Source organism: Dermochelys coriacea, chromosome 3, assembly GCF_009764565.3.
Source record: "Dermochelys coriacea isolate rDerCor1 chromosome 3, rDerCor1.pri.v4, whole genome shotgun sequence".
NCBI lineage: Eukaryota > Metazoa > Chordata > Testudines > Dermochelyidae > Dermochelys > Dermochelys coriacea.
The window spans coordinates 86,088,009-86,108,945 of NC_050070.1; the positions used below are offsets into that span (position 1 = coordinate 86,088,009).

The 20,937-nt window shown below is 40.3% G+C and overlaps 1 protein-coding gene across 2 annotated transcripts in view; it reads left to right on the forward strand.

Moving 5' to 3' along the window:
- AMD1 (adenosylmethionine decarboxylase 1) overlaps positions 1-20,937 on the forward strand; it is a 38,423-nt gene that overhangs the window by 13,861 nt on the left and 3,625 nt on the right. For both annotated transcript variants that reach the window (XM_038396099.2, XM_043510833.1), the window contains exons 2-6: positions 8,765-8,851; positions 13,459-13,585; positions 17,249-17,351; positions 19,762-19,804; positions 19,903-20,047. In XM_038396099.2, the coding sequence (XP_038252027.1) occupies positions 8,765-8,851; positions 13,459-13,585; positions 17,249-17,351; positions 19,762-19,804; positions 19,903-20,047 (505 nt within the window). The remainder of the gene's footprint in view (positions 1-8,764; positions 8,852-13,458; positions 13,586-17,248; positions 17,352-19,761; positions 19,805-19,902; positions 20,048-20,937) is intronic.

The window sequence follows — 20,937 nt, forward strand, 5'->3', positions numbered from 1 at the left end:
TCGCTTGGAAATTCTTCTTCTTCAGCATCCTTCCAAGTACCCTGAAGTCTTTTTGTGATCTGTGATATCCCACAATACAGTATAATTAGTAATATGAATCATCACAAATGGATCCTTGTCCATTAACTTGAGAATCCTATTCATTGTTAGTGATGTCTCATGTTTTGGCTCTGGAAAGGCAGCACACCATCCTGTTGAATTCCTGTGCCTTGCAGAATGTTTTTTTCAGTTCTTCTAAAACATTGAATCCTTCAATTTGCCTCTGAAAATTTGTGTACACAGAGGCAATCCCTTACCTCTCTCTAAAAGTGCAAAGTTTCAGAAAGTTCAATGAATAGAAGATGGTTGGGGGTGGAATAGATCTGGACAAGAAGTCTGGAGATAAATGTGAGAAGGGGGGGGCAGGAAGTAGAAACAAAAGTGAAACTGAGCAGCATATTCCTGAAGTCTTGAGGTCTTTGAGTGTAGCCTTCGTTGCTTTGAGATCTACGATACCATTCTCTCACTAGAAGGGAAAACCTATAATGGCAGCAGGCCGTAAAAGACCCAGTTTGGGAATATTTTAATGAAGTTCCTCTACCTGTGGGTAAGACAGGCATGTGTGCAAAATGCAAACAGTACAACAAAGAAATGCAAGACCTGGTTGCCCAAATGAAACATCATCATGAGAAGTGTTCCTTCTCAGGAGGAAACTGTATTGAAGACAATGAAAGGAACATGTCTGAACATATAGGATCTTCAGGTTGGTAAACTTCTTTATTTTTTACTTTTCTTAAGGACTGCCTATCTTCCTTCTGGACTATTCTTGAATTCTCATGTTTGAGCAAAAAATATAGTTACTCTATAGTACTATCATTTTAGATGCAGTTGTGATTAAAAAAAAAAGCTGAAATAGGCAGATCTTCCTTTTACAATTTCACCTTTAAAGTAGTACTGAGTATCAGTGAATGCAATGAGTAATACTAAATGAGCAGTATGTTAATAATTAAATTGACTTGTTTTGTTTAGGAGACTCCATCGTCTACAGGATTCTGAAGACTCTCCACCTTCAAGATCACCATTATTTTCTACAGCTTCAGGGGTATCTGCCAATGATAGTGTTTCAGTCACATCATGTATGTCACATAGCCAATATATCACCTGTAGCAAAAAGAAAAAAAAATCTCCATCCTCCAGAAACAACCATAGATAAATTTGTGATAAGAACCAGCAGATTACAAAAAGAGGGAATTGATGAAAAAATTGCCCAGTTTGTTTATGCAACAAACCCTCCTTTCCATATGATTGAGAACCCACACTTCATTAACATGGTTCAGTCATTAAGACCAGGATACGGTCCACCCAACAGAGGAGATGTCGCAGGCAAATTGCTGGATATAGTAAAGTGTATGAAAGAGAAATTGAGCAGTGTGCAAAAGGTCTAGAGGGTGCAATTGTTAACCTGAGTCTTGATGGGTGGAGCAATGTCACCAGTGATCCTGTTGTATGTACTTGTGTGACAACAGAAGAAGGGAATGTCTTCCTTACAGAAACAATTGATACATCAGGAAATGAACACACAGCAGAATATTTACAAGAAGTAGCAGTAAAAGCTATAACAAACTGTGGGAAGAAAAAAAATTCAAATGTCTAGCACGCCACTTGGTCACAGACAATGCTGCAAATATATCCAAGATGAGAAGAAATTTAGAAGAGTGAAGAGAGTCCCAAGCTAATAACATACTGTTGCAGTGCTCATTTGATGCACCTCCTAGTCAGACATCTGTGTTCCAGAAATAAAGGCTAATGTTGAAATTGCAAAATACTTCCATAACAACCATTTTGTAGTAGCTGCTCTGAAAAAAGTGGGAGAAACCAAGCTAACTCTCCCACAACTCATGCGATTGAACTCAGAAGTGGACTGTTTTGAGCACTATATCAAGAACTGGCCTAATCTGATGAGTTTGTGAACAAAACTGTGAAAAAATAGATGGCACTCTTACAGCCAAAGTTCTCAACATTGAGCTTAAGAAAAATGTTGAACACATGCAGAGTACCCTGAAACCTATTTCTGTAGCCTTGAAAAAAATGCAGGGAAATAGCTGTTTTATTGCTAATGGCTGTTGAAATTTGGATGGAACTGAGTGAGATCTTAAAAAGAGAAATATGTAATGACAGAGTTAAATTACAAGCATTAAAAAAACAAATGGGACAAGCACTGTCACCAGTTCATTTTCTTGCAAAGGTTCTCAAGACTCGGTACCAGGATCAAACCGTAACTGCTGAAGAAGAGGAGTTGCCTATGACGTGGACATCCAACAGTCATCCCTCCATAGTGCCTACTATAATAAACTTCAGAGCTAAGGGTGAACCATTCAAGAAATATGTTTGCTGATGATTTAAAGAAAGTCACACCAGTGAACTGGTAGAAGTCAGTTAACCACTTGGATTCAGAGACTGTTGAAGTGATAGTCTCACTTTTAACAGAAGTAGCTTCTTCTGCCAGTGGGGAGAGAATATTTTCTTTGAATTAATTCATTCCAAATTATACAATAATTATTACATTCCACACAAAGATGGACTACAAGCCGTCAGGAACAGTATCCCCGATACTGTCACGGCTAACCTGGTGGCAGAACTTTGTGACTTTGTCCTGACCCATAACTATTTCACATTTGGTGACAATGTATACCTTCAAATCAGCGGCACTGCGATGGGTACCCGCATGGCCCCACAGTATGCCAACATTTTTATGGCTGACTTAGAACAACGCTTCCTCAGCTCTCGTCCCCTAATGCCCCTACTCTCCTTGCGCTACATTGATGACATCTTCATCATCTGGACCCATGGAAAAGAAGCTCTTGAGGAATTCCACCATGATTTCAACAATTTCCATCCCACCATCAACCTCAGCCTGGACCAGTCCACACAAGAGATCCACTTCCTGGACACTACAGTGCTAATAAGCGATGGTCACATAAACACCACCCTATATCGGAAACCTACTGACCGCTATTCCTACCTACATGCCTCTAGCTTTCATCCAGATCATACCACTCGATCCATTGTCTACAGCCAAGCGCTACGATATAACCGCATTTGCTCCAACCCCTCAGACAGAGACAAACACCTACAAGATCTCTATCATGCATTCCTACAACTACAGTACCCACCTGCTGAAGTGAAGAAACAGATTGACAGAGCCAGAAGAGTACCCAGAATTCACCTACTACAGGACAGGCCCAACAAAGAAAACAACAGAACGCCATTAGCCATCACCTTCAGCCCCCAACTAAAACCCCTCCAACGCATCATCAAGGATCTACAACCTATCCTGAAGGACGAGCCATCGCTCTCTCAGATCTTGGGAGACAGACCAGTCCTTGCTTACAGACAGCCCCCCAATCTGAAGCAAATACTCACCAGCAACCACACACCACACAACAGAACCACTAACCCAGGAACCTATCCTTGCAAGAAAGCCCGTTGCCAACTCTGTCCACATATCTATTCAGGGGATACCATCATAGGGCCTAATCACATCAGCCACACTATCAGAGGCTCGTTCACCTGCGCATCTACCAATGTGATATATGCCATCATGTGCCAGCAATGCCCCTCTGCCATGTACATTGGCCAAACTGGACAGTCTCTACGTAAAAGAATGAATGGACACAAATCAGACGTCAAGAATTATAACATTCAAAAACCAGTTGGAGAACACTTCAATCTCTCTGGTCACTCGATCACAGACCTAAGAGTGGCTATACTTCAACAAAAAAGCTTCAAAACAGACTCCAACGAGAGACTGCTGAATTGGAATTAATTTGCAAACTGGATACAATTAACTTAGGCTTGAATAGAGACTGGGAATGGATGAGTCATTACACAAAGTAAAACTATTTCCCCATGGTATTTCTCCCTCCCACCCCACCCCCCACTGTTCCTCTGATATTCTTGTTAACTGCTGGAATTAGCCTACCTGCTTGTCACCATGAAAGGTTTTCCTCCTTCCCCCCCCTGCTGTTGGTGATGGCTTATCTTAAGTGATCACTCTCCTTACAGTGTGTATGATAAACCCATTGTTTCATGTTCTCTGTGTGTGTGTATATAAATCTCTCCTCTGTTTTTTCCACCAAATGCATCCGATGAAGTGAGCTGTAGCTCACGAAAGCTTATGCTCTAATAAATTTGTTCGTCTCTAAGGTGCCACAAGTACTCCTTTTCTTTTTGCGAATACAGACTAACACGGCTGCTACTCTGATTCCAAATTGAGAAATTGTTTGGGACCTGAAAAAGCAGGAAAGCTTGTTTTTCTATTCTAGTTTGATCATAATCTGGAAAATGAAGGTAAAGATAATGGAGTTAGCTGCAGAAGCTAATATTTTAAGTTTCTCATGTTGACCTGGCTGACATAGTCGATTTAATTTGTTTTTGTTTTTAAAAAAAATTCCCCATGTAACTATTTTAGTTAAACAATTTTAACAAAAACTTGATTTTAAAAAACTTGACTGTTTAAATTAAAAAATTCATACTTATTTTGTTAAAATGTTTTCTGTTGAAGAAAAAAATTTAAAATATATAATGTTTTAGTTAAATAAAATAATGTAAATGCCTGTCTGGTGGTGGTCTTCTCCTAATGCAATGTGGCAAGAAAATCCTCCAAATATTAATGATTAACCTATTGAATTGGAGATAGTTCACCTCCCAACGACTTCATAAATATCTGCTTCAGTTACCTTTGGTAAATGAAATAACCAAACAATCATCATTCATTTTCTGATATAGCTATAAAACTAATCTGAAAAGTTTTCAAAATAAATCGCTTAAAAATGTATGATGTATACCTTCTAAAAATGAAAACTACATCTATCTGAGTTGTAAAAAGGTTCTAAAAACCAACAAAAATGCACTTTTATGTAGAAATCCATGATTAAATAGAGTCTTCCTGACTTTAAATCATGAGTTAAATCAGTTTGGTTTAAATCAAATCCACCCTGCATACACTACTCAAAACTTGCTATGAGATGTACTGAGAATTAGGAATATCTTCAGATTGGTTAACCAAGAAATAATTGTTTTAACTAATTTTATGGATTCTGTGAAAGCTTGTTAACTTAAATTTTGAAGATTTAGCAGTGTAGAGCAAAGTGGGAGGTGGGAGCGAAGCCAGGGTCAGCTAAACTGCCTGTTGGACAGTAATGGACTTCCTAGAATTTGTGCTTGACAGCGATAAGGATATTCAGAGATGTGTATTTTAATTTGATATAGTTTAACCAAGAAGCCCAGCATAATTTTACAGATTCGGTAGCATTTTCTTAATAGATTGTTTAATTTAAAAGTTTTCTAAAGCAGAACTGATGGAATTGAAGCTGCTTTGTAAACTTATGAATACTGAATTGTGACCTGGTGATTGGGATGTTTACTGCATACATATATTGGTTAAGTGTAATAGGAAGTCTGTGAGGAAAAATAAGCAAGAAGAGAAAAATTACTCTGGATAATCCACCTCTCTACAAACATTTGAGAGAGATTGAGACAGTGCCGGGACATCAAACGTCCTCTGCACATAGGAATTTGAAAGAACTCTAGGAGATTTAAAAAGTAAGACTATTGGTGTTGGGTAGTGGGGAGAGTATGGAAAAAGCAGACTTAGGCTATGGTTACATGACAGTGCTTACAGTGGTGCTGCTGTAGTGCTGCTAGTGCAGATGTTCTAAGCCCATGGGAGAGAGCTCTCCTGTTGACTTAATTACTCCAGCCCCCACGAGCAGCGGAAGTTATGTTGGCGGGAGAACCTCTCCACCACATAGCGATGTCCACACTGGCACTGAGGTTGATGTAACTTACATTGCCCAAGAGGGTGGTTTATTCACATCTCTGAGTGACATAACTTATACCGACGTAAGCAGTAGCGTGTACATAGCCTAAGAGGGAAGCATCTATTGATGTCGGAAGAAGTGAGGGCACCATCAGATAATGGTTAGCCTTTAGTGTAAAATGGACATGCATGAAGAACATTTGTTTTAAAACCCTTTCTTCCTCATGCTTTTAGTCTTATTGCAGAATAACTTTCTCTTTGAGAAGGCTGTTTTGTAACTATACACAACTAGTGAGACCCCTTAAGGGAAGAACTACAGGTGCCAGAACCTGGGTAAGCACTTTAACACAGGGTACTGCAACCAGATCTAAAAGTGAGAGAATGGCAGAAATCCACCACAGGAGAGATAAAGGTACAAGGCCTGACCACCTGAGTGATAATAAGGGGCACTTAGACCAGAAAGGGAACAGCTGCAGCTAGATCAGTAACTGTGACAGGAGATGCAGATTAATATATTCAGTTGAGGAACTAAATTAAGTCTGTCTTCTAGATTTTTAATAGAGACTTCATCACCTTAGACTTAAATTTAAAACAAAAACAAAAACCTGCTATGCGTTTTAGATTCCTTCATTTCAAATCATTGATTATAGAAGACTGAGAAGTAATATAGATGGTAGACTATAAAATGGGTTACTGGAAGTATTTAGAGTGAGTTCAGAGTTCAACTGAAAGTTACTGCTTTAATCTTTAAAGGTTTAATTCTCAGATGAATTTTTCTTCAGTGGCACACTTTCTGCTGCTTATCTTTTTCATTTGAGTTCAACTTTGTACTGGCATTATATGTAGACGAATGGCTTTTTACTGTTAAACTGGAATTAACATTAATTTCATAATTGTGAAACTTAACACTTTATTTCAGTGTGCACCACCTTCTGATTACTCAATTTATTCCCTTTAAATGTTAGTTTAACGGGTGAAGTAATTAGTGTGTGGTGGCTTGCCTGTTACATTTTTATATGTTGTCATTCATTAAGAAATTAGTTGGTGTTTAGTGGTGGCTGAAGTTAACACTGTTCACTTACAGAAGAGATTTATATATGGATACATAGCTTTTTAATTAGTTGATGTAGCTATCAAATGTTTAGCTTTACTAAGTTTAACTAGATATGCATCTTAGTGCTTTTTTGTGGATTGCATTATTTAAAATCTTAACTTTCCTGAAAGTTACACATTAGATAAATGTAGGAGAAGCTCTGGGAGTCTGAAGTTTCAGTATGACATTTTGTTTAAAGGGAAGAGCAACATGTACCAGAAGCCAGTATATTTTTTGTGTGGAAGCTTTAAAATAGTGCTCTGATATACAGCATATTCTAGAGAAAATTTACTAAATTATGTTTTGGTCTTAATTGACCAGGTTTCACTTTATTCATTGAAACTTATTTATGTGTTGGGGTTGCGAGACAACCTGTCCTAATGCATCATCCTATAGGATTACCAGGGCATTATAATGCAGTGGCTTATCCTATGTGGACTACACTTTTATAAACTGCCCCCACAGCAGGTTAATCTAAATAAAACTTCTTAATGTTCGTGTCACTCAGCTGCTTAAAATGGTACCTAAAAACTTGATTTGTTTGTTAAGATAAAGGGGAGGAAATCAGCTTTATTTAAAAAAAAATGCAAAAGCAAATGGCTTGTTCATACACAGGTTATTTAGACATCATCCTAGGCTACTCCTGTATGCCAGTTATCACAGATCATGTCACTAAAATTAGATATTAATCTCATTTGAAATGATGATTAGAGTTCTGTTGTTCTAGGTTCTGTCCAGATACATAAACAGTCCTTTCCCCAAAGAGCATACAGTTGAGACAAAGAAATATATCCCTTCTGTAAAATGGGGAGCTGAGGCACAGATTAAGTCACTTGCCCAAGGTTACATGGTTTTTATTTAGTAGCCACATAATGTGGTTTTTGATCTCTAGTCTAGACCATGGTTCTTCAGAAATTAATAGCACTAGTTCACAGGCAAGGGAGCTGGAACTTGTATGAAGAATATTGGCTGAAATGCACTCTAACTGAAACTTCTGGTAGCTCAAATGCAGGTTTTCCATCTCTAACCAAACTAATCAAGTTTGCTATGTAGCTGCTGTAACTATAGAAACTTCCATCTATAATAGCTTACTTATAACATAACATTGTAGATATTTTTACAGGCTCGTTTTGGGTGTCGCTACTTACTGTTTTTCCTATTTCCTGGTAAAAATGGGAATGGAAGGATTATGTCAATACTATTTATAGTGCACAAGCAAATTAATACTCAGCATCTTTCATTTCCAAGAATGTCTAAAGTGTTAACATTTGAAACCACAATTGGGTAGCTAAAGTGTCTTATTGAACAGATGGGTAAGCTGTGTTTTTGACTTGCCATGGTCGATTAGCAGGTGGGAAAAGGATTCCTGACTACCAGTTAATGCCATAGGATGTCATCTACAAATTATTAGGAACTAGTGGTGCCATTGGATGGTGGAGGAGGGAGAGGTTAGCTGAGCTGAAGAGTACCTGCTGCAAAAATGTAAGGGAATTGGTTCATGAATCTTCTCTAGCAAAGTATGGAAGCAATTAATTAACCAACCAGTGTAGCTGTATACTTTCCCAGAGGAAGGAGCAGTTGTGATTGCTTTAAATCCATATGCAGTGTCAATTAAGCCATGGTGATTTAAAAATAAAACTGGTGGAAACCAGCTAGCTGATGTGTAAACTCAAACTGGGGCAGTAAACTACCATTTAGCAAAACTAAATTTGAAGGTGTTAGATGTGAGATTTCTTGTGGCTTACAGCTTTTAATATAAAGTCTTCATCTTAAAAATGACACTATACCTTAACTATAGAATTAAATTGAATTCTGTGGCAAAAATCATCTTTGTGTTTGAATTAGCTTTGACTTGCTGATTTCTTTTATAGGTTTGAGTGGGACAAACTTTTGGAGAATGTGCATTGTTTGATCATAAGTGTGACAAAAACTGACAAGCAGGAAGCTTATGTACTCAGGTAAGCCAGTATTCCAACAATGTACTTTGTTTTACACAAGCATATACATAATTATATTCTTCCAAGAAATAGTCATTCGTAGTTCTAGTCTCCAGATTCTTCTGATGTCTACATCTTGCAGTGTCTGTCAACTGTAAACATGTTTCACATTTGTGCTCAATTATCATGAATCATTTTATAAAGGTTTTGCACCACTGCTTGTCTTGTTCTGCATCTCAAAGGATTAAGGCACTAGCTTTGTATCTGCATCTAGTTCTGTGATGAATTTACTTGATCAGTAGACATTGCCTTGGGATCAATAGAAATCTCCCACATTAAGGTTTCATGAAACATGTACAAGGATTATGTTCAGCACTGTGTGGGAAGACTAACTGAAAACTTAGTTTCAAGGCTCGCTTTGTTACGTCTACATGAAATATGGAAAGCAAGTATAGCTGCTGAACTAAGGACATCCATAAACAAATCTTCAGATTCCCTGAAATCTCTGGAATTCCTCCCTCCTGGTTTCTGCAGCTGTGCTGCATGAATCTTGAACAATTTGTACTAAGGAAAAGAATCTTCTGCATTTTCTCTTTCAACTGCTTCCCCACATTCCAAAAAGTGAGAGGCAAAAACACACTTGCCTGCCTGTTTTGTGTATGACTCTAGATTTTAACTTTTAAATTGTTCAGTCAAATGGAAGTGTGTGGAAAATAAAGATTAAGATTTTTACTCCCCCTCATTTCACTACAAGGACCACAAACTGCACCTTGCAGGCACAATACAAAAGTTTCAGTTTTCATAGATTTGTTGAGCAGAAAAGAGAGCTTGTGAGAAACTCCTGAGGAAATTGTGTTAGAAAACCTCCAGCATCTGCAGCCTTGTACTTCATTGCTGTTTAATCTGCTACGAATCCATGGCTGCAAAAAGTGCACAACTAGTTAAACTGTGCACACTGCATAACCCCTATATTGGTCTCTTAAAAGAAAAATGAATCTATAATAATAGCATTCTCCATAAGCGAGCCATCCATGGGAAACAAATATTTGAACAGGTCTGACATTGCATCCAGAAGAAGGGAGTAATAAACATACATAGCCAATATATATCAAACACTCCATCTCCCAATTCAGCTAATAGTGTACTTGAGTATCTGGCTCACTGAAATTCTGGTCTGAGTAGTCACTGATTTGTAATGAACATGTGGCTTTAACACAGATGTTGGCTGTGTGCTATCTTACATAACGTATCTCATGCAATAAATTGAGAGGCAATCTGAATTCTTACTAATTGATTATGAAATGGAGAAGACTGCCTCCAAATAGTATACAACTCAACAACAAATTCTGGAGCTGGCAAACCACTTTGAAAGGGCAACTTATTTGTTCAGCTGGCTAACAGATTCTGCAAGTTTCTTACTAAAGTTAATTTGTTAGTGTGATCTTAAATTCACCTCTTAAATCAAAGGATCAGACCAGGTTAGTAACTGAAATTTCCATAAATGTATCCATGATTAAAGACTGCATCTCATTTAGTATATGCCATTTGAATTAACTTTCACTGCGGCTAACAAATGTCCTGTTCTCCATTTAGTTTTCATATTCAGTTTTTTTAACCCATGGTTCAGTTTAAAGGTATATTGATGACTAAACTAAAATATTCTAATTCTGGAATGCCACTATGGACAGATACGGATCTATAACCTTCTGGCTACTATATCTTCACTGGCAGATGAAGTAAGTTACAGTTCTGTCAAGGCTGCTCTACCTTTCTTGATCTAATTTTTCACTAACTTTTTCAGCTGAAACTTATGGGGCCCAAATTGTCACTTACACAAGAGGCACTTATACTCCTATGGCATCTTAAAGGGGCACCATTTAAGCTTCTAGAGCAATTTAAAGGAAACTAATGTAAATGAAAATTCAAGGCATGGTTTGAGCAAACCCTGTAGACAATATACAGTCCTCCTTAGTGGCTGTGCAATCTGCATTCTTCACAGAAATATCTGCACTGTTTTAGATGTAAACTTCTTCCTATCTAGCTTGGGAAATAAGTAGCAATTGATAAAAGTGTAGAATATTGATTAAAGAAGCTAATGTCTTCAGGGAAAAATTCATGGTTGGCAGGGCTAGGGACAGTGAGGAGTCTTTAAAGTATATTGGAAACATGAAATCCTAGCAATTGTATAAGCCTGTTATTAGAGTGGTAAATAATGAGGATAGGGCAGTCATACATAGGAACATAAACATAAGAATGGCCATACTGGGTCAGACCAATGGTCTGTCTACCCAGTATTCTGTCTTCCAACAGTGGCGAGTGCCAGATGCCTTAAAGAGGGAAACAAATATTTGATAATGGGATCTTCAGTGTAGGGGAGAGAGGTATAAGAAGATCCAATAGTTTGAAGATGGTAGACAAAACTCAGACTGGAAACAAGGAAATTTTTAACAGTCAGGGTAATTAACCGTTGGAACGACTTATCAAGGGTTGTGGTGGATTTACCACCAATGGCAATTTTAAAATAAAGATTGGGTGCAATTTTAAAATAAAGATTGGGTGTTTTTTGATAGATACATGCTCCTGTTCAAACAGGAATTAATTTGGGGAAGTTCTATGGTCTGTGCAGTTTAGATCAATCACAATGACCCCTTTTGTCTTTGAAAGCTAAGATTTTATAAAAAGCAATGAGATTTTGTTCTGGCCCACTTCAGTGCCTGTATATAAAGCTAATTAGTCTTAGAATGGAATTGCTCTTGTTTCAGGGAAAGCATTTCAGTAACTAAAGCTGTAGTCCAAATTCCGTACTTGCCTAATATCTGGGAAAATGTATATACTGCTTATATATAGTCTTGTCTTGCTAGCCTAGAACCTCTCACCCACTATCACAGTGAATAGTAACAAACCAACCAAAAATGTTTTCTAAAGAAACATAGCATTTTCAGGCAAGGAAAGTTGCTTTCTTTTAGCCAAAGACGAATTAATTTGGTGTATTAGATAGTGGTCAGACAATATAATCTGAAACAAATGCTGAAAACGTGGGCATTATGGATCTGATTATTCAAGTTAGTCTTTCTGAGATTTACTGGTAACCCTTCCTTACATGAATGTTGATGATGTTTTCTAATAGCTGTATTTACTAATCAAGATTTGTGAATCTATATTGTGTCTTGAGATGCTTTTAAAACTGAATTGTACATGAATGCTTGCCTGTTTTTGTTAAAATGCTTTCTCAAATGCAGTCATAGCAAGTAAACAGTAAATTATCCAGCTGCTGCTTTTATCTGATACATGCTTATTCAGAAAAGGCATATTAACTATTCATAGTTGTGGAGGCTAATTCCACACCCTTGTACTAAAGAATATTGATTTCTTATTGTTGACATCTCAGGCCAAGACTTCGAAAAGTGACGAATGACTTTTGGATGTTCAAGTTGACATCTTAAATAAATCTGATTTTCAGATTGTGTTCCTGGCTTTTTTGATAAATCAGGCCCTTTCTAGAAATTTCAAGCACCCACAATTGGAAAATAATTGGGCTCCTTAAGTGTTGAGCTGGGCACCCAAAAATAACTAGCCACGTCTTAAAATCTTGGCTGAAATCTTACTCTGATTTGTAATACCTAGGTGCAAAGGCCTATTGCAGCAGCTGGCTTTGTATGCTATAGTTACCTACCTTAGCATTGATAAACTTGGCTCTAGTGTGATGGAATTAGTCTAATCCAGGGGTGGGCAAAATACGGCCCTCAGGCTGTATCCAGCCTGTCTATATTTCTTTCCAGCCCCCCATGACTAACGTTTCTGTCCAGCCTCCTCTGCCCCTTTGCGATCTCCAAGTCCAGGACACAAAAAGTCCCATGGCGCAGAGAGGTGTGCAGGCAAGCTGCCTGCCTGCTGTGGCCCCACGCCGTTCCCAGAAGCAGCTGTTGCCAGCTGCTGCTGGCACATCTCTGCACACCCCTGGTGGAGGGGACATGGCTCCCTGCCCCCAGCACTGTCCTCACAGGTCCCATTGGCCAGAAACAGGTGAATGGGGAGCTGCGGGGGCAGGCAGCGCGTGAAGACCTGCTTCCCCCCCAAGGGGTGCACAGATGTGCCAGCAGCAGCTGGCCACAGCTGCTTCCAGGAGTGGCGTGGGGCCACAGCAAGCAGGCAGCCTGCCTGAGCCCTGTTGCATCACTGGCCGGGAGATGCCTGTGGTAAGCACCTTGCAACTAGAGCCTGCACCTCCCACCCCTTCCCAAGGTCAGAACTCCCTCCCGGACCCTGCACCCCAATCCTCTGCCTCAGCCTGGAGCTCCCTCTCAGAGCCCACACCCTCTCCTGCACCCCAACACTCTGCACCAGCCCAGAGCTCTCTCCTGCACCCAAACTCCCTCCCAGACCCCCCATTTCCTCCATTAATATCGTAGAAATGTGCAGCCCGTGATAACTTATCAAAAATCAGTGGATTGGCCCTTGCGAAAATTATTGCCCACCCCTAGTCTAATCATTGCTCTCCAAATCCTGCCCCAAGTTTGTTTTGTACATAGAAAGTTTAATGTGCGTATACTGTAACCTTTGTTGAGGGTGCTGCACAAAGATCTAAACCATCAATCCATTTTTAATGTAAGACATTTTCTTTTTTTCAGTGAGAGTAGCATGTTTGTCTCCAAGAGACGTTTCATTTTGAAGACATGTGGTACCACCCTCTTACTGCAAGCACTGGTTCCCCTGTTGGAGCTTGCTAGGGAGTACAGTGGGTTTGACTCAATTCAGGTAAGCTGCCAGAAATACAACTAACAAAGATTTGGTGCAATGTACTACTAAAGACCTTCAAATTCATGTTTCTCATGTAGTCTTTCACAGCTTCCATGGCCTCTGCTCCCTTTAATGATGTAATCTCCTCTCCTATAAGTTTCATACCTTTCTGTACCAAGATGGGATTCATAAATCCTGTAGGTACTTTTTAACTTTTTAAAAAGAACATGGTCAAGTTACTTTAATACTTCTGAAATGTAACTCAGAGTTTGAAATAAGATTGCTTCCTTAGTCTTTAAGAAACGTTTTTCCTTTGTATATTCATTGGATTTTATTGTAAAGTTGTCAGTGAGAGCTAAGATGTTGTTTATGTGGACTTAGCTCTGAAGAAAGCTCTAGATTCTGTGTGATTCTCCCCCCTTTTATGTTGGGGGGGAGAATCACATGGAATTTGCAAACAATAAAAGAAAGAAGCAGTCTAATCTTAATTTTTTTAAATGTAAAAAGTTAACTCGATAAAGTATTCAAAGATCTTTATCCTATTTAGAGTGAATGCTCATTTTTGCTTCCTTTGGTATAGGAGACCTGATAAATAACTCATTCTTCTTCAGGTATGTCCTTTATGGGTGCTTCACTTCAGGTGCACATATGCCTCTTGCGATCTTCATTGGAGATTTTCCTACTAGGAGTGGCTGTTTGGCCTGTGCATGTGCCTTATGCCTCCTTGTGCTGGACAATGAGGCTACATAGGGATGCACAGACAAACTGCCTCGGTTCCTTTATCACCTTGGCCTGAAACGGAGCTCTAGTATGCCCAGCTTGAGTGTGCCTCACCAATTTTGTATTCTTATAGTTTTGTTAAGATTAGTTGTTAGCGGTTATAGTTAGTGTTAGTAGTGAGAATAAAGGATTTTTTCTTCTTGGGGAGGCTTATCTTCCTGGCAAGGCATGCCTGGCTTCCAGATATAAATGCTGCCCCTCTTGCCAAGAGGCTATACCTTTGAGTGACAGCCACTCCAGGTGTCTTGCTTGAGGGAATCCCACATGTCCTGGAAGTGCAATGTCTCCCTAGCCATCACGTTGAGGACAAAAGAACAGGGAGATTAAGCTCAGACTATTAATGATAGACCAGTTATTTTGACCATTGTCTTGAGTCAGGTCAGGAAATCCCTCCCCTCCGTGCATCTGTCTCCAGACAGATCCGAAGCAGGCTTCCCCTAAGAAGTGGAGATCGTTGGAGGATTCTGAGAGGGCTCCCAAAGAGGAAAGGAGTACAAACTCTTATCTGAAGGACCCTGTTCCAAAAAGGCTCGGGTCCCCTCTGAGATCTGTAGTCTCTGGATCCTTGACCTCTCAATTTGGTACCATTGAAGAACTCCTCCAGTACTAGAGAAGCTGGAAAGCCCTGGAGTTCTAGAGCAGGGGTCTCAAAATCAATTTGTGCCGGTCCTCAAATCCTTCCAGCAGGCCAATAATGTCACTGAAGATGGTGTTCAGAAAAGAAAATGTTTATATTGTATTTTTTTATTTTTTATTTCTTAGAAATAATAAAGCTGCCATACAACTTTATACACTTCTTCGCCTGCCAGAGAGTTTTTAGTGTTTGCCAGACACCTGGCAACGCTTCAGTTCTTTCAGTTTGTTGATGTTTGGCCTCCATGACTGAGCAGTTGAAACCTTCAGGATTGCAGCAAGGTGTGCAACAGATAGTTGTGTTCGGTATTTTGACTTTTTTCCCCGCAATGAATATAAACAAGTGATGCTGCTTCCATGGCTGCCTCTGCCCAGCAACTAATGATATCTCTGTCCCTCTCTCCCAGCCTGTGGGGGGCAATGCCTACATTGGACATTGCTGGCAACTGTCTGCCTACGTCTCTCCTCCATGGACTGCAGTGGGGAGGTTTTCGGGCTGCAGGTGGCCCATGGGCCGGGAGTTTTGAGACCCCTCTTCTAGAGGGAGACATGGTTCTTATAGGTCTTCAGTATTCTCTACTGGGGATGAGGATGGCAAGCATAAGCATCATGGTCCAGTACAGTCAAACTCATCCCTCTATTGGTATCTACCCTCGATTCCAAGCAAGCAATGGAACCAGACTCTGTCAGCACCTACATCAGTATGCCCACCATTGGCAGTACCATCAGCTTTGGCTATCATGTCCTTCGCTAAAGCGTCAGTACTTATTCTCTACTCAGACCTTCAGGAGTTTAGATATGCGAGGGACTTACCATAACGGATGAGCTGGATTCCCTGCTCCTCGTGGGTACCGAGTCTGTCAATACTGAAACCTCAGTCTCCAGATGGCTATTGTCACCCAGTACTGCAGGACCACCACATTTTAGCTCAACTAAGATCCATTTGGCCACAATATCAGCTTTTCATCTGGCTGTAGAGGGGCTTTCTATATTTGCTCATCATGTTTCTAAGTTTAATATGGTTTGGCAAATCTCTACCCAAGACTGGAGACCCCACCTCGACATGAGATCTCAACCTGGTACTGAATTACCTTATGAAACATCCATTCAAACCTGTGGCAACCCAGTCTCTTGCACTTGTCTGTGAAGACTCTTTAGTAACCATCTTGTCAGCCTGTAGAGTTGGGGAGATTAGAGCCTTGCTGGCAGATTTCTCCCTTTACAGTATTCTTCAAGGATACAGTTTCTTTATGCCCACATCCTAAATTCTTACCTAAATTTTTGAGTTCCACCTTAACCAATTCATATACCAGTGTTTTTCCTCAAGCCACATAACTCTGCAGGAGTCCTGTTTCCATACCCTGGATGTTAGAAGGGCTCTCTGGCCTTCCACTTAAATAGGACCAAGCAATTTTGAAGGTCACTCAGGCTGTGCATGTCTTTTGCAGATAGATCCAAGATATCCATGATTTCTGCTCAGACTGTTGAGATGGATATCCGGATGTATTGTCACTTGTTGTGAGACTGCAGAAATTCATCCTTCTAAAGGGGTGATAGCACATTCTACCAGGTCACAAGCAACATCCACAGCATTGCTTAAGAATGTACAAATGTCTGAGAGATGCAAGGCCGCTACATGGGCTTCAGTACATACGTTTTTGAAGTACTGAGCTTTAGTTTAGTCCATGCTGTCAGATCCAATACAGCTGTTGGGATTGCAGTACTCTTTGTTGTGGACCTAGTTCCAAAGCTCCCTCCTCTCTTTGGGGGAAACTGCTCAGAAGTGACCTGAAGTGGAGCACTACTCAAAGTAGTAGTCACTCATTTTGTGCAGTAACTGCAGTTCTTCAAGATGTGTGCATGTGTGCTCCACTACCTTCCCTTCTTTCCCTTTTGCTTGTTCTCTGTGGAGACATTCAGGAGGAGAAGGAACTGGGGGCAGTTTGCCCGCACATCTCTGTATAGCCTCTGTCTGACATGAGAAGGCATAGGGCATGTGCACAGGCCAAACAGGCACTGCGAGCAGAAAAATCTCTGATCAAGGGCTCAAGAGGTACAGACGCACCCTAAAGTGGAGCACCCATGGGGGGGAAGACATCTCGAACTGCAGTTAATCCACAAGATGAATAACCTCCTCTTTTCTGATTTGTTTAGTAATGGTGAGCTTTTGAATCTAATTATACCTCTTAGTTATTATCCAACTAGAATGTAAAAATCTCTAGAATAGTACCCAAGCATACCAAATATGTATGTTGACTTTATTTTCAGAGCTTCTTTTACTCACGTAAGAATTTCATGAAGCCTTCCCACCAGGAGTACCCACATAGGAATTTCCAGGAAGAAGTAGAGTTCCTTAATGAAATTTTCCCAAGTGAGTTAGTGGAATTGTCATTGTCTATTTGTGTATTAAGAGCAAACATTATGTATGTATTTAAGCCTGTTTAATAAATTATTACTGATTCTTCCTGTGGCAGTCATGATATCCTGCACATACGAAGTGGCTGTAAGAGTTGTTGAAAACATTATTGTAGCTCGGGATGGGCAAACTTTTTTGTCCCAAGGGCCACATCTGGGAATAGAAATTGATGGCGGGCCATGAATGCTCACAAAATTGGGGTTGGGGTGCAGGAGGGGCCTTTGGGTGGGGGAGTGGGGTGTGGGCTCTGGGGGGGGGTTGGGGTGCAGGAGGGTGCTCCAGGCTGGGATTGAGATGTTCAGAGGGCAGGAGGGGGATCAGAACTGGGGCAGAGGTTTGGGGCACAGGGGGAGGCTCAGGAGTGCAGGCTCCAGGTGGTGCTTACCTCAAGCGACTCCCAGAAGCTGCGGTATGTCCTCACCTACGGCTCCTATGTGGAGGCATGGCCAAACGGCTCTACATGCTACCCCATCTGTAGGCACCACCCTTGCAGCTCCTATTGGCTGCGGTTCCTGGCCAATGGAAGCTGCAGGGATGGCGCTTGGGGTGGGGACAGCGTGCAAAGCTGAGCCCCTGGCTGCTTCTACGCATAGGAGCCAGAGTGGGAACATACCACTGCTTCTGGGAGCTGCATGGAGCGGCCCTCGACCCTGGTCCCCAGCGGGAGCTCCAGGGCTGGATTAAAACAGCTGGCAGGCCGTAGTTTGCCCACCCCTGTTGTAGGTTTTCACAGCCAGTACAGGCTGTCTCAGACTCCTCCACCAGAACCAGAGATTGTACCTGCTAATATCCTGACCAGAGTGTATGAGAGAGATTGCATACCATAGAAAAAATAAATTTTAAAAGGAGCCTGATAGGCTTTGAACTTGTAGTACCTCAGGATTAAAGACCTTGGCATGTCTACCCACAGTTCAGCTCTACTGGCCGGGAATATAGTTGCTTCACTGTGGACAGGATAAGTAGTAGGGGGCTTAAATTGCAGCAAGGGAGAGTTAGGCTGGACATTGGGAAAACTTCCTAACTGGAACAGGGTAACGGAGAAGTTGTGGAATCTGTCAGGTTTTTAAGAACAGGTTAGACAGTCACCTGTCATTGATGGTCTAGATTCATAGTTCCCTCAGGGCTGGGAACTGGACTAGATGACCTTTGAGGTCCCTTCATGTCCTATCTTTATTTGTAGGGTTTTGATATGCTTAAGCCAGCAGTGTTAAAATCATAGTGCTCCTCAAACAGGTGGCCACTGAGGATACCCAGCCTAATCACTACAGCAAGGTGGCTACTACTGTAGTACTTCCAAGGTCCTAGTAACTTTTTAAAAAAATCATTCAGGTTAAGTCTTACACTGAAGTGGCTCTAAATCTTTCATTATGAGGTTCCATGCTGTGTCTGTTAATGACATGTGTTTGATATGGAACATGCTTCTAACTGCTGGCATCATAAACTCAGCCTGGGATCTGAAAATTGAGCTAGGTTCTTTTCTTGTGTCACCACTGGCAAGCTTCTGTAGCCCACATTATGTCCAGTTAGGAACTTGTAACACCCTATTGTCCTGAGTGAGGTGAGGTATGCAGAATGGTAATTGAGTGGAAAGTAGTAAACAATCCTTTTGACCTAAAAATGGAATAAAATGTAGCTGACATTTAGTGGCGTTGGCTTTGTAGGTTTCAGAAACAAAGCAGTGTAATCTTGATTAGATGAGATTCTGAATGTGCACAGAGAGCAAATCGGAGTAAAAGGTGCCAGTCAATTTGCACTGTTCAAAGTATAACCACACTGATGTACTAAGCTAGGCAGTTTACAAAATTCAAAATGAGAATTTTAAATTTAAAGTACTTTCAATTAAAAAGTAAAAGGAGTCTGAAGTTAATATTGATCTTGAATGATAGAATATACATCCTTATATTAATGTATTCAGTTGCTGAGCTAGTGTTCTTTTTAGGTATGTTTTCTTAGAGTGAACAGCTAGCTTGTGAGCCTGCTATTTAAGATCTAGCCTGTAAACGTGTATTGTAATGGGTCACAGCTCTGTTTTTAATTCTCATTGCCCTTATGAATAAAACATACTAAAGATGTTTCATAAAGGTAGACCTAAAAGATAAATGATGGGCTTGTGTGATAGACAAGCTGTTAGAAAAGGTAAAAATGAACATTATCACAACTGCCTTTGGTACTATATTTGAGTATCCTTATTGACAAGATTTGGCACACTACACCTGTTCTTGTAGATGAGTAACAACCATTTTATATGTCCCATAAATGACTCTTACTTTATCCTTGTTAAGAATAGAAATTAGGTTAGTCCCTTCACTGAGAGGGGAATCAGCTGTGGTGCATTATAAATGGACTTTCCTTCTGTCCCAAATAGATGGAGCAGCTTATTGCATGGGGCGTATGAATTCTGATTGCTGGTAGGTATATTTTTTAAGATTCTGAAATCTATTTTCTAAAATACAGATCACTTTGAAGTGCTGCTAGGATAATACAGGAGTGATTATATATTAAACAGGTATTTATACACTCTGGATTTCCCAGAAAGTGGGGTAACCAATCAGCCAGATCAGACACTGGAAATTCTGATGAGCGAGCTTGATCCAGTAGTTATGGACCAGTTCTACATGAAAGACGGTGTTACTGCAAATGATGTCACTCGTGTAAGTCTGGAGTTTAAATTTTATATGGGATGGTCAGAATTGAGCCAACTGTAGCTTCACCTAGCACTTGCTGATTCATAATCCGCATCCTATGGAAAAAGAGATTAATAGGGAAAATGCCATGGCAGACAAATAGTTCTGTTTTGGCTCTGGGAGAGAGTCTGGTTGGGAATTCTGGAGACAGAACTAGTTTTTGCATCTTTCCCTCTATTTCAGCCCATTTGAAAGAGAATTGTAGCATCTGTTGGAAGCAACTCCCAGCTCTTTTGCTGATGGCAAGTTCTTACTGGTGGTCTGGAAAAGGGGTGAAGGAGTATGGGTTCCTTGGGAGAAAAAGGACATGAACCTACTGACTGAGACTGAAACAGACAAAATGTAAAACTCCATGAAGAGAAGGAGACTGGCAGAAATAAAAAGAATGGACTAGTCAGTAGCTTAATTTTAATTGAACCATATAGCTATCGGTCTAAAATGCAGACAAAACTTCTCCCCTAAAACTGTGAAGGTTTAAAAATCCTCTTTTAAGGTGAAGGTTGGAGAAGTTCCCCCTTCTGATAAAACTTGGATATGAATTCCATCTTTTTTTGCCTCCCTCCCAAAATTTTTGACTCTGGTAAAAGTTCCACTGCTTCTCACTGACATATGCATACGACTTCAACAGTATTGTGACTTCATCTATTTTTCCTTCTAATTAATGTTATGATTTGTGTTATATTATTTGATGGCTTTTAAGTGAAGGACTGTACAGTGCAAGTACTGTCTGGGAGATCTGTACTTTCAGTGAAATAGAAGCCTACTTTTAGAACATGAATAAGGGAGAATGTTGTTCAGACTTTAAAGCAAATCCAAACTGTCCTCATTACTCACTTTGGGACTGCTGGGACTATCCA